At 44.1% G+C, this 18,318-nt stretch overlaps 1 protein-coding gene across 1 annotated transcript; it reads left to right on the top strand.

The window, feature by feature from the left end:
• Positions 1 to 9,161: 9,161 nt before the first annotated feature.
• Positions 9,162 to 16,632, top strand: LOC119357145 (general transcription and DNA repair factor IIH subunit TFB2-like). Its single transcript, XM_037624134.1, has 16 exons — positions 9,162 to 9,317; positions 10,445 to 10,568; positions 10,651 to 10,818; positions 11,298 to 11,366; positions 11,617 to 11,710; positions 11,876 to 11,976; positions 13,664 to 13,709; positions 13,786 to 13,845; positions 13,929 to 13,997; positions 14,504 to 14,587; positions 14,653 to 14,736; positions 14,886 to 14,971; positions 15,599 to 15,689; positions 15,773 to 15,853; positions 15,942 to 16,016; positions 16,140 to 16,632. Exons 2-16 carry the CDS (start codon positions 10,456 to 10,458, stop codon positions 16,272 to 16,274), a joined length of 1,356 nt encoding a protein of 451 aa, XP_037480031.1. The 5' UTR covers positions 9,162 to 9,317; positions 10,445 to 10,455; the 3' UTR covers positions 16,275 to 16,632.
• The last annotated feature ends 1,686 nt before the right edge of the window (positions 16,633 to 18,318 follow it).

The following is an 18,318-nucleotide window of genomic DNA, read 5'->3' as shown; positions in this document are numbered from 1 at the left end:
CCGTAGCACAGGGGGAGGCAGCGGGCGGAACTGAATTCACGTCCGATAAATCCAGGGAGCCGCTCGACGACTCGTCGAGCCTGTCCTTGGGTGGGCTGCATGATTATATTCGACATTAGGGAAAGCTGCACAACAAAAGGAATATCATGAGTTACTCTGGTATCCGAACACTTACGATTTCGCCGGACGCTTGGCCCTGTCCGGCCACTCCTCTTCGTCCTCGTCGGCGTCGGGGGCGTAGTCCGACAGAGGGGTTTTCCTCTTCTTGGACCCTTCGGCCTCCCCTACTAGGGTGGCCTTCCTCTTCTTTCCTCCCCCCGCTGGAGGGGGAGAGGTCTCTTCTTCCTCCTCCTCGTCTTCACGGGAGGAGTGCGTCTCGGACTCATCGGACGACGAGTCCGACACCACCATATGCCGGGAACTCTTTCGAGTCCCCATGGCCTTCTTCTTCTTGGCCTTCTTCTCCGGCACCACATAAGGTGCCGGAACCAGCAGCTTCACTAGGAGAGCAGGGGCTGGGTCTTCGGGCAAGGGAGCCGAACAGTTAATCAGTCCGGACTTCGCCTGCTAATCCTGTCAAAGGTGAGGGAGTTTAGATCCCGCATAGAGTCAAACTATGAAGAAAACTTAACATCCTATAAAAGATGAAAATATCTTACCTCGCCAGCAGGACGCTGCGAGCTGAATCCGCGGTCTTCGAAGGCGGATGTGGGAGCCTCGGCGTCTTTGGTTAGCCCCTTTCAAACATCTTCGTACGTCGTGTCGAAGAGCCTGCTCAGAGTTCGGTGCTGCGCCGGGTTGAACTCCCACAAATTGAAGTCCCATTCTTGACACGGAAGGATCCGGCGGAGGAGCATGACCTGGACTACGTTGACAAGCTTGAGCTGCTTGTTCACCAGGGACTGGATGCATTTTTGAAGTCCGGTCACCTCTTCTTCGTCGCCCCACGACAAGCCCGTCTCCTTCCAGGACGTGAGCCGCGTAGGGGGTCCGGATTGGAATTCAGGGGCTGCGATCCACTTCGGATCGCGTGGCTCGGTGATGTAAAACCATCCTGACTGCCACCCCTTCAAGGTCTCCACAAAGGAGCCCTCGAGCCATAGGACGTTGGTTATTTTGCCCGCCATGGCACCTCCGCACTCCGCCTGGTTGCCGCGCACCACCTTTGGCTTGACGTTGAAGGTCTTGAGCCAGAGGCCGAAATGGGGACGGATGCAGAGGAAAGCCTCGCACACGACGATAAACGCCGAGATATTGAGGATGAAGTTCGGGGCCAGATCGTGGAAATCTAGGCCATAGTAGAACATGATCCCACGGACAAATGGATGGAGAGGAAAACCCAGTCCGCGGAGGAAGTGGGGAAGAAATACTACCCTCTCATGGGGCCTTGGGGTGGGGAGAAGCTGCCCCTCCTCAGGAAGCCGGTGCGCGATGTCTTTGGACAGGTATCCGGCCTTCCTTAGCCTTTTGACATGGCCCTCCGTGATGGAGGAGACCATCCACTTGCCTCCCGCTCCGAACATTGTTGGAGAAGGTTGAGGTAGGAAGTGCGGGCTTAGGCGCTGGAGCTCGGGTGCGCAGAAGATGGATAGGCAAAGGAGGAAGAAGGCGTAGGTAAAAAGGTGGATCCTTATACCCTTATATGAGCAGATGCGACTATGCGTCCCCACCAGCCTAGTAAAACTCGCTTGCCTCCCAAGCACCGTGATAAATGGCACGGTTGGGTTACCCATGTCCGTATTGATGAGAATCCCGTAAATGGGGGACACGATCTCTGCTTTGACAAGACGTGCCAAGGAAACCGCCTCGCAAAACACGCTGAGGTGGAAAAGTGAAAACGATTCAAATAAAGGCTTGGCCGTAGTGTGATGTCACGCTGCGGAATACATCAGCAGATTAGATTTGTGTTAATATTATTCTCTCTGTGGCAATACGTGGAAACTTATTTTGCAGAGCCGGACACTACTCTTGGTGTTTACAAACTTTTATGAAGAATTTGGAGGAGGAACCCGCCTTGCAATGCCGAAGACAATCTACGCGCCGGACTCGTCGTCATTGAAGTCTGGTTCAGGGGCTACTGAGGGAGTCCTGGATTAGGGGGTGTTCGGGTAGCCAGACTATACCTTCAGCAGGACTCCAGGACTATGAAGATACAAGATTGAAGACTTCGTCTCGTGTCCGGATGGGACTTTCCTTGGCGTGGAAGGCAAGCTTGGCGATGCGGATATTCAAGATCTCCTACCATTGTAACCGACTTTGTGTAACCCTAACTCTCTCCGGTGTCTATATAAACCAGAGGGTTTTAGTCCGTAGGACAACTTCATCATACAACAATCATACCATAGGCTAGCTTCTAGGGTTTAGACTCCTTGATCTCGTGGTAGATCTACTCTTGTACTACCCATATCATCAATATTAATCAAGCAAGACGTAGGGTTTTACCTCCATCAAGAGGGCCCGAATCTGGGTAAAACGTCGTGTTCCTTGCCTCCTGTTACCATCCGGCCTAGAGGCACAGTTCGGGACCCCCTATCCGAGATCCGCCGGTTTTGACACCGACAGCGGGTTCGTTCGAGAATGACCATTGGTCGTTGTGCGGTGGTGGTGCACGGCAGGAGCACACTTGACATGCTTGGTGTGGCAGACAAGTCTTGTAGTCCTCCTCTCGGGATTGGAACGGCACATGTCTGCCCTTCTTCGGATATGTCTTCTCTCTCCAATGTCGATTAGGTCGAGGAACACACTTGTGGCGGACATGCTTATGCGGGTGCCCTTCCATGTTGCAGCGAAGTCGAAGCTGTCGGGTCGCGAGCGTGATGGATGATGTACGGTGACATTGCGAAGATCTGCGGGGTGCTCTGGTTTGTCATGTTTAGTTGTGCCGGCGACCTTGTATCTCTTGTGGTGCCGGTAGCTGGGGTTAGCTGTTAGTCTTCTCTTTGGCTAGGCAGAGGGACTCTTTTTTTTTTTTGTTTTCTCTGTTCTCATCCATTGATCACTTGACCGCACATTGTTTTCCGCTTGCTTCCTGCTTAATCTATGAAATGCTAGCGAACGCTGGATCTTAAAAAAAACTATTCAGTTGTCCTAAATCAAGACCGGCATAGGCCGCGTTTTTGTATCCCACGATCATAGCTGAAATTTAAGGTGGTTGCTTTGTGAGATATTGAAAATCAAAGGTCATCATCGTTGTCTGGTGGGTGGTAGAATATCCCTACATTTATTCGTCTTGTTTCAAGCTGTGTACTATCCGGTATCTCCGCATTTTATCCGTGTGTCCGAAGCCACCTGAAATATATATTTCAACCGCCATATCTTCTTAATCAATGCACACTTAACTATCCCTTACTATCTATGGATGAAAATCACTACTCCTTTCACTTGTGATTTGACCACCTGTGCAAATTAATTAGTGAGAGAGAACAGAAGAGGTTTAAAGGATATACTAGGGCGTTACCTTGAAGGTGAAACACGCGCCACACGGCCTGCCCTCTGAAATAATCTACTCCCTCTGTCCCATAATGTAAGACGCCTTTTGATATTAGTGTAGTGTCTAAAAACATCTTACATTATGAGACGAAGAGAGTACTTGTCAGCAATAAAAAAATTCTACTTGTGCCTCTTTGAATTTTACCACACATGAATACTGCCTGTTTGTCTTTCGGATAAGATAACACGACTTTTTTAGGACGTCATTAATTGCTTGAGATACTAATATTTTTTTTTGCAATCACAATCTACATGTATTTTTCAGATTTTAAGCCAGCTTTTCTTTTAGCTTGACAGAGACACAAAGTATGCCACGTACTACCCTGTCGGATAATGGTTTGGCTCGTGTACGAACATTTTCTCAGAGATCAAAGCTTTGATGGTTGATAGAAACAGTAGAGATCAAAATAGAGTGGTCAATTGTTTGGTAAAGCATAGTCATACTAGGTGTATCACTGTTTGTGTGGTTGCACCAAGGACCACCGTGTAATGAGAATCTTTTGGCTCTCCACTGTAATTCTATGATTATGAAATAAAACTCCTTTAAACCCCGCCAAAAATAAATACGGTCCCAGTCTTGAACCATTTTGATTCCTTAATGACAGAAAGCGATGGAAGGTCACAAAGGTGGGGATGTCCAAATCCAACCTCCGTGCAAATAGTTTGATGTGGAGGTGTTTGTTTATACTCGATATATCCGTATTTACTCGCGTATATCTATGGGGAGAAGACCGTAGATGTGGAGGTGTTTGTTTATGCTGGATATATTTGTATTTGATCACGTATATCTTCGTATTTAGTGGGGAGAAGACCGTAGATGTGGAGGTGTTTGTTTATATTCCACATCTATGTGAAGACCGTAGATGTGGAACTTATCGAATAGTGGGGAGAAGACCGTAGATGTGGAGGTGTTTGTTTATACTCGATATATCCATATTTACTCACGTATATCTTCATATTTCATTTTACATAGCTTCGCGGTCTCCTCTTGTCTATGTCCATCGGCCGAAAAGAGAACCCCCTCGCCCATGGCCATATAAGGTTATGGTTTGCGTTTGCGGCTTTTCAACATCCAGTTGTCTCAAGACTAACGCAACTCTTTCAAAAAAGAGACTTACACATAACATGTTTGCATCCATTGATCATGGCTGAAATTTAAGGTGGTCGGGTTTTTTGTTTTTGTTTTTTTGATATATCTGAAACCAAAGGTCATGTTAATGGGTGTGTGGTGGAAAATCGCCGCATTATTTGTGTGTTCGTAAATGTGCACTCGATATCTCCGCATTTAATTCATGTATGCCCCATGACCACCTATTTTATGATCCGAAAGATCCGCTCTTTTAAGCCCGATATGAAGATTCTTGTCCAAGATCATTGGGCACTTCAACCACCCTATCATCTTATTTAATGCACATAAGTTATCGTACTCTCTTAGTTATGTATACTTAACCACTTCACTGTCTGTGAACTGAGCATAACTCACAGGTTTAGTTCTGTTGTGTTGGAATCAACCTGCATTAGTTCAAGTTCCAGATTTGGCATGGATGATCACATGTTTATAGATTTATTCCAGGCTTTTTTGTGATGTTTGTTTAATGGGAGATGATTTTTTTCATTGACAATGAGACATTTATGTTGACTTCGTCAATCTTAAATTTGTCGGATCAATTTTTCAAAGATACTTATAGAAGTAGCGTGTGCTTGAGCTTCCATAGAAGTGTGAATATAGAAGAAATATCACTCCTCCTTCCCTGGAAAAATATCGCTACTCATTTCACATGCCCGTGGTATGCGGCATGCTTTGACAACTTGTGCAAATTAATTATTAGTAAGATAAACCAGTACGGCGTTTACCTTGCCGGTGGAACGCATACCACATGTGCCTGCCTTCTGAAATAATCTACCACGGGTGCCCCGTTAAATTTTGACCTATAAAATAATTTGGAAGACCGGACACGACTTCCTTTGAAGGGCATCATTAATTGATCGTAAGCGCTGCAAGCGCTCATACATTCACCTTTATGAACACATACATGCACATTCTACCCCTATGATCATTTTTGAGAGACTGAGCCGGCATATCACCTTGAGATTTATGAAGTCACCGTAGGCGCCTCGTCGTCGATGGAGACGTCTCCTCCCACTGAAAGCGCATCGCCGGAAATCCTAATATATATCCAGGAATAATACGAGCAACATGATTTTGAACCCTGATGGGCTGGGATACCATTGTTCCTTTAACCATCCAATTACAGGTTGGTTCACGATACTACCAGTAGTTGTGAAGATCAAATGGACACTCCTGCCAAACCGTACTTCTTTAAGGGATATTTAAATTTCGAACAGCGGTTGTTACTTGTGATGTGATTAATGTCAATAGTAGATATTAAAGATGTACTACCTCTGTCCTCCTACAAGCAGTGGGAAAAATATATTGATGCTGATAATTATGGCGTAAGTCGCCATAGTTCATCTTTCCACCCAGTGTGGCGCAAACTTTGGAAGCTCAAGCTGCCGGGAAAGATTAAAATCTTTGCTTGGAGATGCCTACATAGTGCTATACCGGGCTTCTGCGTCTTGCATAATCGCCATATCGGAAAAATATCACAGTGTCCTATTTGCAAGGCCGATGCGGAAGATGTTGCACATGTGTTGTTTAATTGTGTGAGAGCCAGAGCTATTTGGAGCTCTCTTGGAATTGAACAGGAGATAGAACGGGCAGCTCAGTTGGACCGATCGGGTGCAGCCATACTGGAGTTTTTACTATGTGATGAGTCACTACAACGAACATATATGGAGGCCATAACATTTCCAGAAATAATTGCAGCGGCGTGCTGGTACTTGTGGTGATAGAGACGGCAGATAGTACAAGGGGAAGAAGTTCAAACACCAGGCAGGACAGGTCCAGCGATTGTGGCCCTAACCTTGAATTACGTCCGAGCAGTAGGGAATCCTTCTACTCCTCCAAAACTGAATAAATGGCCTCTTGCATCGATGGGACAGCAAGTACTGAATGTCGATGCATCTTTTTCTGCTGGTGAGTTCTCTGGCTCATGCGGTATGATCATTCGTGATAACCGAGGGGGCTTTATTTCTGCGGGCACGACAAAGCTTGAACATGTTGCGGATGTGGTAACCGCAGAGGCAACAACACTCTTTGAGGGTTGTTCTAATATCATGGTGAGGTTGGACAATATGATCGTGGTAGAAGCTCTGAAGCTTAATGAAGGACATGCTATGGTGGCAGCTCCTGTACAGAAATATTTTGAAAGATTTCGAAAAGGTGTCTATTGAGCATTGTAATAGAGTCGAATGTAGTTGCTCATGAACTGGTTAGATGGGGCCGTGTTAATTCCCCTTCGGTTTGGGTGGATGACCCCCCTGATTTCCTAGTTAAATTCTTAGCGGATGATGTAAGCGTTATTTGAGTTTAATCAAGCTAGCCGTAGGCCTTCCCGTCAAAAAAAAAAAGATGTACTACCTCCGTCCTGGTTTATAACTTCCTTTTGTATTTTGTGCCAAATTTTGATTATAGATTTAATTAATAAAATATGAATGCATGTCACCAAAAATTATATCGTTGGATTCGTATTTGAACATAGTTTTCAATTATATTATTTTTATAACATGCATTAACAATTTGTTAGTTAAATTTAAGGTCAAAATTTGACACAAAATATAAAGAAGATTAATAAATCAGGATAAGGGTAGTAGATGTGGATGTAGACGTGGAAGTATTTGTTTGCCGTGTTTAGTACCTTTGTATTTATTCGTGTATATCGCATATTATGTTTGTATGACTTCGGAGCCGTCTCTCATCTATGTATGTCGAAAATAAATCTCCTTTGGCATGCCCATCATGCCATGCTTTGACCGCTTACCCGGCCGGTGAAACACGAACCACACGTGCCCGCCCTTTGACATAATCCAGTGACCCCTGTTTGACTTCGAGCACGGGAGTCTAATTTAGCCGCCCGGGGATACGACCCTTTTTGTAGGTTTTGCTTTGGATAATGGTTATGAATTTCTTTTGGGATGCTATTAATTGCCGTGTGTTCTACTCTTCCGTGCGAGACCGAAGGCCAGAACGACTGACACTCAACCCTTTCTGGGTTCAAGTGCCCATCTATTCACATCGGGGTTAGGGCACCAGGATGACCGCCTCCCAGTACCTCCGGCACGTCTTAAGGGGGTGTACCTGCGATCCTGCAGCGGTAGCACAGCCCTCGGCGGCGTCAAGGTGAACAGGGCCGCGCGGTGCCGCCTTGAGATGGAGCTGGCCTCGCGCTCGTGCTTCTCGGGGGTCCACTTGCACGGTATTGCGCCGGCAATGGACCATGGCCTAGGATTTACTATCGACAGCAGGGGAGGGAGGGTGGGAGAGAGGAGTGGGCGCGGATGGGCGCCCCCCAACGCGTGGCATTTAAAAGGACCATGAGCTGGTTGTTAGGGGGCTGCCATGTGGCCCAGTGCGAACATCGAGCGGACGCACAACACGACTGTCCTTTTTCCTTGTGGACCCAAATCCGACTCAAATTTGAGCTAGAAATGGATCCGCGCAGACATGAGATGGACATAAACGCCAAATGTGTCGCCGCGTTAGGTTGTGATTTCTGTCCACGGGGACCTAAATAGACGTGAGCGGACAAAATACGTCCCAATGTTGGAGTAGCCCTAATGTCTGTCCATTGGGTATGGCGAGCGACGTGAGGTCTGACCTTGGTCGTGGCCTGCCCAACGATGAAGAAAAATAAATCATACCTAAATCCAACCCGAATCCTATTTGGTGCTTCAGGGGCCAAATAGAGTGCAAATGGTATGGTGTGCACAACCCCCACTCGTTCGGAAGTCTAGGTGGGCTGCCGACCTTGCCTAAAAAAAGGTTGGGCTACCGACCGGTTATCACCACTCTACTGGTTAAGGTTCCTGCCGGTTTTCTGGGCTGTTTTTGGTAGTTTTCCAGTGTTTTTTATAAGTTTATTTTCCTTTTTGTTTCCTTTTACCCTTTTATTTTTATTTTTAAACTCATGTTTTTATAAAAAAAATCTGTTTTTTTTTAATTTTTGCACATTTTTCAGAACAGGTGATTTCATTTCAAATTCGTGTTTTTTTCTAATTCCTTTTTTTTTCAAAATTCGTTTTTTTTTTCAAATCCATGAACTTTTTTTCTTGAAATCGATGGTCTTTTTTCAAATGCACTAACATTCTTCAATTGGTGAACTTTTTCAAATTCATATTTTTTAATTGCGAAATTTCAAATTCATGAAAAATTTAAGTTTCTCTATTTTTTTTAAACTATGAATTTATTTCAAAATTTGTGAATTTTCCAAATTCACAAGAAAAATCATTTTCGTGAACTTTTTCCACAGTTATGAAGTTTTTTTCACTGTTAAAAAATTTGCGAAAATTTTCATGTTTCACTATTTTTTTTAAATTTAAGAATTTATTTCAAATTTTTTGAATCATTTGCAAAGTCAAATGTCAAGTGGTCAAAGGTCAACTTGGCTGACGAGGCGAGGTCAGGGAACGAGCGACCTGTACGTAGACGAAAAAGAAAAACGAAAAAACGGAGCGCGAGCGAGGGAAGCTGAGGGAACAGCTACATGGGCCGGCTCACAGTGTCATCTTTCAGGCGCTAACAACTCAACGAACACGCAGCAGCCCAGCCCAACGCAACACATCGGCGCAGCACACGCCCCCGACGGAGCGTCACACAGGGGAGGGGACAGGGCACAGCCGCCGCCGCCCCCCGCGGCTCCGCCACCGGCCACCGGCCAGCGGCACACACACACTTCGGACGCCGCTCCACCGTGCTCCCGGCGGCGCAGGTCAGCCCCTCTTCCTCCTCTCATCTCCCCCGCGTGCCCGCCTCCTTCCCCGCGCGCCCGTCTTCCCTCCCGCGCGCCGCCGTCTGCCTGACCCACTCCCACGCGCCCGTCTCCCTCTCCCATGGTAGATGGCACGGCAGCCTCTCCCCCCCCATGGCTGCTACTTCCTGTAGCCAGTCCATGGCAACCGTCACCTACCCCCCTCCCAACCCCTGGACAGAAACCCTAATCCCCACCCTTGATTGACATGCTATACAAATTGATGCCTAATTGCAAATTGTGCAGGTGATGTTGTTGTATTCTTGACATGCAATCTTTCCAAAAACAATAATATATATATTCACATATTGCATAGATTTAGTCTTAAACATTACATCAAAGTACAATGTTCATCCTATGACAAATGAGAAATTAAAATCTAGAGAATGAGCATCCAAACAAGCTTTAGAATTAAGCTTCTCATGCGAATTTCAGGTTTTGGTCAATTATGTCAACATCCAAACAAAAGAATTCGGGTGCAATGTCAGTGTCAGGGTCAAGGAGATCTGATATTGGGGCCAATTCAATCCCAAGGCCCTGAATATGTTATTGTCTATTCGTCTGTGGTGGCATAAATAAATCACTGAAGATCTTGTTGTTTACAGTTTATGTAAAGCAATTGTTGTTTACGGATGCTACTTATTAATGACATCGATTCAGAATTGAAATTTTCTGTCTTCTTCTTTAGCTTGGCCTCTCACCCAACAATTTGTTTGTAGCTCCACCACATTACCCTCCTGTAGTAGCCCCAAATACAGCATTACGGTTTAACTAGTTCACTTCAGTCACATACTTTTTCTAATTCCTACAATGTTGGGCATCAAACCAATCATGCTCTTCGAAATTTTAGTTATGATCTGTAAGTTATCTTGTAGGTTTGCAAAGTTAGTAGAGACCAATTCTAGTGCTGACACTGGTGGGAGTTATGTCTAGTTAGGAACTGGCTGATCTTGTATGCAGTTTTGTCAGAAAATTTCCAGTTTGAGAACATTAATGTTATGATATCTGTCGTGCACTTTCATCATTATTGTTGAATTCGGGTGCGAAATGACCTAGGTTTCTTTATCTACCTCGCCTTCTCTCTGTAGGTGCTGCAAAGATGCCTCAGGTAATGGTGGTCGCACGGAACTTCATGGACATGGTGGCTGCACTGCCTGCTGCCAAACTCGATATGCTCTACGATTCCGCCTTCATCTGTGAGGCTGTACTCAGGTCTCCAACCAACCCGTTACGCAACACATTTTGGCGAGGTCTGTTGCTGTCATTGTGATTTTTCACACTTTCACTTCTTCAGGTCGTTCCCACCGCTGGCAAAGAAGTACGTAATTCAGATGCTGTACGTGTCGGCACCGATGCCTGCTGCGGCTATGCAGGAGTGGGTGCTGGATGAGTATGCCTCCAAGCACAAGGTTGCCATCGATAGGCTGCTCCAGCTCAGGGTTTTTGTGGAAGTACGTGACAGGTAAGACCTCATCCACCTCTATCTGGTGCTTGGTATGTATGATTGAGATTTTTGAGAAGACCTTTTTAGCCTTCCTGGATCTGATCAACTAGCAAAGAACCAAATAACTGGAACTTACAAGCCAGAATGGTGATTTTTATTTGCCATAGTGACTCAGGGCTGCCGGCGCGATGCCATCTGTTATATCTTTAGCATACATGAGCGATTTGATCTATGGTGGATACCAAGTTGCTGAAATGTTAGCGAAAACAAAATACTAATTAGAGGTAGTAAACAGTCTCTTGCTCCGTTATTTCAATGTCTACACTGTATAAGTATAGTAATAGGAATTCTTTAGTTTATTAGGTTTTACATCACTTGCATGATGCAAGTTAGTCTATGCAATTTCTAATTCACCTGCTCGTGTACTGTGTGCATACTGTGTAGTCTACAAATGAATCATGCAATTTCTAGCTCATTTTGTTTTGATGCACATACAGAAGGAAGGAGGTGAGCTACAAGATGAATAATAAGTTTCAGGCTAACATGCAAAAGTATTTGGTTAGTGGGTAAGTTTTTCTGAACTATTTTGTTGAATACAAACAACACGGATATTTTATTCTTCTGTTTGAAGCTAATTGCTTATTGCCTCACTGTTATGATGTTTTCAACATGTTTTTATTCATCTTAGAATATGGAATCATTTTTTATTATGTTAGAAATCACCAGGATGGTGTTTAAGGTTTTACTGCTTTGGTTTTTGTTTCGTAAGTTCCATCAAAGTACTAGTTGATCAAATTCCATTTCTTTCTGCTGCAGCGGGTGTTTGCCAAGGGAACCGCTACCAATCAGTGTCACTGGCAGATTGCCTACACTGGTGGAACTAGAAAATTATGCTCTTGATCAATGGGAGGTCAGGATGAGAAAGCTTATACTCTATTTTTTTCCATGCATGTTTTATTTTATATCATTGACCTTTTTTTGTTTGCTCATTGGGTCATACTGTTTGCACATTTGGTAGAATACATGTGTTCACTTCAACTAGTAATGCGTGTTCCTTTTTTTTACGGTAAAATAGTGCTTCTTGCTGCAATTGATCAACTCGTCTCAAGTTGAGAAAGGGACCACTTTCAGCTCGTCTATGATGAAGACGTTCCAGCGAGGTCTTCTGAGTTCAAGGTTCAAATCTAATTGCCCCCTTGTTTGACAATCAGTTGCGTATAAACTAGTGAGTAATGACAGCCAAATTTCATTTCAATGACATGACATGTAAAGTTAGCTCTTTCTCTTGCTAGTGCAACTAGGTATAATATGCAGTGTCGGTATGGACATAGTAATATCTAACAAAAATTAGACTAGTAAATTTAAGAAACCATGATCTGACAGTAAATTGCTGTTTGTTTATGTTGATTGTTCATGTCTCCTGGTTGCAAAATGGGATTAACTGGCGATCCTAACAATTCATTCAGTTGACTGGCTTGATATGTTCGAATTTAGATAAAAATCAGTTTGGTTTCATGCCTGGGAGGTCGACCATGGAAGCCATTTTCTTGGTACGACAACTTATGGAGAGATATAGGGAGCATAAGAAGGACTTGCATATGGTGTTCATTGACTTGGAGAAGGCCTATGATAAGATACCGCGGAATGTCATGTGGTGGGCCTTGGAGAAACACAAAGTCCCAGCAAAGTACATTACCCTCATCAAGGACATGTACAATAATGTTGTGACAAGTGTTCGAACAAGTGATGTCGACACCGATGACTTCCCGATTAAGATAGGACTGCATCAGGGGTCAGCTTTGAGCCCTTATCTTTTTGCATTGGTGATGGATGAGGTCACAAGGGGTATACAAGGAGATATCCCATGGTGTATGCTCTTTGCGGATGATGTGGTGCTAGTTGACGATAGTCGGACGGGGGTAAATAGGAAGTTAGAGTTATGGAGACAAACCTTGGAATCGAAAGGGTTTAGGCTTAGTAGAACTAAAACCGAGTACATGATGTGCGGTTTCAATACTACTAGCTGTGAGGAGGAGGAGGTTAGCCTTGATGGCCAGGTGGTACCTCGGAAGGACACCTTTCGGTATTTGGGGTCAATGTTGCAGGAGGATGGGGGTATTGATGAAGATGTGAACCATCGAATCAAAGCCGGATGGATGAAGTGGCGCCAAGCTTCTGGCATTCTCTGTGACAAGAGAGTGCCACAAAAGCTAAAAGGCAAGTTCTACAGGACGGCGGTTCGACCCGCAATGTTGTATGGCGCGGAGTGTTGGCCGACTAAAAGGCGATATGTTCAACAGTTAGGTGTGGCGGAGATGCGTATGTTGAGATGGATGTGTGGCCACACGAGGAAGGATCGAGTCCGGAATGATGATATACGAGATAGAGTTGGGGTAGCACCAATTGAGGAGAAGCTTGTCCAACATCGTTTGAGATGGTTTGGGCATATTCAGCGCAGGCCTCCAGAAGCTCCAGTGCATAGCGGACGGCTAAAGCGTGCGGAGAATGTCAAGAGAGGGCGGGGTCGACCGATTTTGACATGGGAGGAGTCCGTTAAGAGAGACCTGAAGGATTGGAGTATCGACAAAGAGCTAGCTATGGATAGGGGTGCGTGGAAGCTTGCTATCCATGTGCCAGAGCCATGAGTTGGTTGCGAGATCTTATGGGTTTCACCTCTAGCCTACCCCAACTTGTTTGGGACTAAAGGCTTTGTTGTTGTTGTTGTTGTTGTAAATCATGTGGATGCGGGACTTCTAAAGCCAATAGCCCTGTTTTTTTCTTTCTTCTTCCTTTTCAACTAGCTGTAAGTTCAAATTTATAATGAATTCAATACCATGAGTTCATAATACAATACATTTCACAGGGATGGTGAAGCTGCAAAGTTAAGTGAGAATGGCTTCCAGTTTCTGGTCTGTGCTTAGCTCAATTGAACAAATTATCTGTCAGATTTCCGCCTTCAGTTCTCACTCTTTTCCATTTGTCTAGCTGATGGAGACAAATGCACAGCTTTGGTATATAATGAGAGAATACATTTCATCCGCAGAGGTACTGGTGTCATTTTATCTTTAGATGCCTTTTGATTTGACATGAGTATTTTTCTGTGCTGACTCGTATTTTTTTTTGAATAGGAACGTGGGGTGGACCCCACGGACTTGATATCATTTCTATTGGAGCTTAGTTTTCATACACAAGGAGCGGTAAAGTAAAACATTCTTTTACAAGATCATGTTAAGAGCCATTCAGAAGTGAAAAGTTACCCAACCTTTGTCTGCAATGATCATTAAAGTCCTATTTCTCATGGCTCAGTTTTCTTTCAACAATAGTAGGGAATATTAATATGAGCAAGAGGTGTACAGACATAAATATTATTGATTTGGGGTTTGTTGAAGAGAGATCAATTGTAGCAGTAATACAATATATGAATTAGAGCATCTCAAAGATACTAAAGTATATTCCTGTATTTGTTCTGTTCTATCTAAGAGGCAGGGGCCGAGGGCCATCAACGTTTTTTCGCCAGATTATATTGTTGATTGAAGGAAATATTTAATTCCAGTGTTTAAAAGAAGTTAAACGGCTGCAGGACTACATTTATCATATTAAATTTATTCTGCACATTTTTTTTGTTCAGACCTTGCTGCTCGGTATGTTGGTTTCAACTTACAAATTGACCGCAAGTTTTCTTATCTCTCTGTTCATGTTTCAGGCTTACAGCCTAAGTACTCTGACAGAAGTCCAAAGAGTTGCAATTATGGATCTGATGGAGCTCGGGTTAGTCAAACTGCAGCAGGTAAAACTTTGAATTTTTTTCCTGGTCAGCTTGATAAATATGATTTTAAGAGTTAAGAATAACAGGGCCGGAAAGATAGCTGGTTCATACCTACAAAATTGGCTACAAATCTCTCATCGAGCTTGTCAGATTCAGCTGCCAGCAAAGAGGTTTAATAACATCCCATTTCCTTTGCTATTGCAGTTTTATGCTCTCCAAATCTTCTTCATAACTTCCACCAACTTGTCACCTAAGTGACACATAATGAAGATGAACTATTTTCCACCTATGAGTTGATAGTGTGATATTGTTGTGGCAGGGTATTGTGGTTGTGGAGACAAACTTTAGGTTGTATGCGTACTCTGCTTCCAAGCTGCACTGTGAAATTCTACGTCTTTTTTCAAGGTACATCAGCCGTCAGATGAGTGACATAACCTAGCTCGTCTCTGGCATTTTTACACTTTGGCCACTGCTAAGTAGCTTCAGCATGTTCCTAGTGCTCTTGGTTATCAATACGCGAAATGCTTGGTGCGCAGAAGTGTAACATTTTTTGTCTGTGTGTGCGTGTGTGCGCGCGCACTTTAGCAGTTCTATACTGCTTCCAGATTGTTTTAGGTTTTAGCAAATCTGGCAGAACTGCGTCGAGTGGCATTTTTCTATGCTAGTTCAGTTATTTGGATGATCCTGACAGCATTGGTTTGCTTTTGTTCTAGGCAGCAACTAGGGCTGTTGATCTTCTTTGTGAGATGCCTTGAATAAGCTAAGCAATGCCAACTTTCCTACCTGAGTCAAGTTCTAGATCTAGGAATACAAAAATGCAGCAACACTGGATTGCTTGTTAGCTTATTATAACCTAACTACGTATGGGCGTCCAAGATGCAAGGCCCCTAAAAAATGTTGAACCCAACTCTGCTTGTAAATCTAGTTATTGTCTTAACTCTCCACAATCGATCGAAAAGATTGTTGGCAGTTGCATACTGGTAGCTGTATTTTGTGAGTCCTTCATTCCCCTTGTGTTATATGGTCTTGTAGGGTAGAGTATCAACTCCCGAACCTTATTGTGGGAGCTATTACAAAAGAAAGTCTGTATGGTGCATTTGATAACGGGATCACTGCTGAACAGGTAATCATCTTGATCACACATTCCTACATGATTCATTGTTACACAGATACATGTAGTTATGCTTTTTTCTTTTTCTTTGTCAGATAATTTCATTCCTTCAGCAAAATGCCCACCCTCGTGTCATCGACAAAATACCTATAGTCCCAGAGAATGTTACAGATCAGGTAAGCACAGCAACCCATCCCTCATAGGCCAGACATCATCTGTTTCAACAGATACATAAAACTGAAGAATGCCAATTCTCCGATGCAGATTAGGCTGTGGGAGAATGACCGTAACAGGGTCGAGATGGTCCTGTCACACGTATACGAAGATTTTCCGAGCAAGGTATAAACCCTTCATCCACCAAACCATGCCAGTTCCTTGCGGATGGATAGTGTCTGGACAAATTTGAAAACCTGGACTCTGATTACCAATAAACTTACATCTGGGTGCCGCTTACTTGTGCAGGACATGTTTGAGCAATGCTGTGACCACGCAAGGGATAACGGGTACTTGCTGTGGGAGGACGCGAAGAAGATGCGGTTGATAGTGAACGCGGAGTTCCACCAAGAAATGCGGGAGTTCCTGCGCAGGCAAAGATGATCCAAGGGAAGTGACCATCTTGGAGAGAAGAAAAGAAGCAACTTGTCTGAACCACACGCTCCTTCATGTGAGGAAGGCCTGAATCCACCCACCAACCAGACAAGTCTTTACAACATCCATCGGCAGGAGGCACCGAGGCAGAGTGGTTGTCTGTAGATGTTGAAATCATTTGAACTCGATGGTCGTAAATCGAGTGTAATCATATGTTTGATAGGTTCAGTCTGCAGTTTGCGTCATGCTAAGTGTAGGTCACAGAAGGTAGTGGATTATCCAGTTAGTCAAATCAAAATCGGATGAACTGTACATGCTCCACTTCTCCAGTTCAGTTTTGCATGGAAGTTGCGTACAATTGTGATTACCCTGTGTCAGTCAGTTTGGAACCTGACAATTTGGATTTTCAGTAAAGTGGTTTAGTATCTTTTTAACAAAATACGTGGGAGTTTATGAGTATTCACACTGGTATGTAGAGTTAAAATACAATGAGCGCTCAATTTGATGTTCAGGCGTAGGACAACACTAAAGTTGAAATATGGCCTCACATTAAACGAGTGTTCAGTATAGAAACGAATTTATATTAAAAAAAACTGGTTTCAAATATTTGAACTAAAGTTCCACTTTTTGTTTGTTCACAACATCGAACGGCTTGTTGTGTTGACACCAAAGATATCGTGGCAGTGGTCGTCAACTGAACCGGAGGCAAAACTGGTGGTCATACAACTAAACCGAAGGCAAAACCAGCCAGCAAAACCGGTTAACGTGGCTGGTACCAAATCCTTCTGAGATGATATTGTTTCCCTTTGTTATCCACATTATATTAACTTGAGAAATTGAAATAGGACTTTGCCTATAAATGCGTGTTTGGAAATCAGACTTATCCTTATTCTATATCATACAGAAAGAGGAAGAAACTTGCGAACCAACCTGCGGTTGGATGGTTAGAGGGACAGTGGTATCCCCAGCCCACCAGGGTTCAAGTCCTGGTGCTCGCATTATTCCTGGATTTATTTCTGGATTTCCGGTGATACACTTTTAGTGGGAGGAGACATTCGCGTCGACGACGAGGCGCCAGTGAAAAAGAGAAATAAACTTTTTTTTGAGGGAGAGAGGAAGAAACACTTGAATATTAAAGTAGTAATTGTCATTGGTGACGATGTGAAAGGAAAGAAACATGAAGAATCTTTAATCTACACATCAAAAAGATGGCCGATAAGTTTCCGATAACAGCAATCGATCAAGAGTGTGTTTCCTGCCTATTTTGTATCAGTACACGTTCTCACACTAACAATGGTTGCATTTTTTAGATGGAAATACACGTACCCACCAGGATTAGGCCTCAATAAATATTACCTTTTTCATCCCTCAATCCAAAAAACAGATTGGCCCATGAAAGATACCAGCATATATATGCCCCCATATGCGAGCCTGTCATCCAAAGTTCATCGAGCAAACACACAAACACTGCAGCCTACCACCGGACTTATCCCACAACTTTGTCAACTCTTCCCCTTGAAATGGAGAGTGTTCCAGTGTTGATTGTTGGTGCTAGGCCAGCAGGCCTCGCAATGGCAGCATGTCGGTTCAATATCTGGTGTATCTCGTAGTAGGGGTCCTAAGCTAGGTGTCTGGGAGCGATGGAACATGGACACAGGGTTTTACCCAGCTTCGGGCTCTCTTGATGAGATAATACCCTACATGCTGCTTTTGATTGTATTCATATGGGTGTAGTACAAAGTATATGTATCTACCACGAGATTGTAGTAATGAATATGAGATTGTCTATTGACTAGCCTGGCCTCGGTTTATATATGCACTGTAGGCCTAGGGTTTAGAGGAGTCCTTGTCTTGGGCGCCAAGTCTTGTAGAATCCTCCTTGCATGCGGCATGGGCTGTTCGAACAGGCCCAATAGTGAACCGCCATGGGGGTCCTCGGCCCGATCCAGCTGGTCGGGAGACGACGTGGTGAGTACCCCCTAGTCCAGGACACCGTCAGTAGCCCCCTGAACCAGTTTTCAAGTTGGGGACGCTCCTCGATTCTTCCGAACTA

Source organism: Triticum dicoccoides, chromosome 2A, assembly GCF_002162155.2.
Source record: "Triticum dicoccoides isolate Atlit2015 ecotype Zavitan chromosome 2A, WEW_v2.0, whole genome shotgun sequence".
NCBI classification, from domain to species: domain Eukaryota; kingdom Viridiplantae; phylum Streptophyta; class Magnoliopsida; order Poales; family Poaceae; genus Triticum; species Triticum dicoccoides.
Note: the sequence above shows the minus strand (reverse complement) of the source record. Positions and strands in the feature narration are given on the sequence as shown.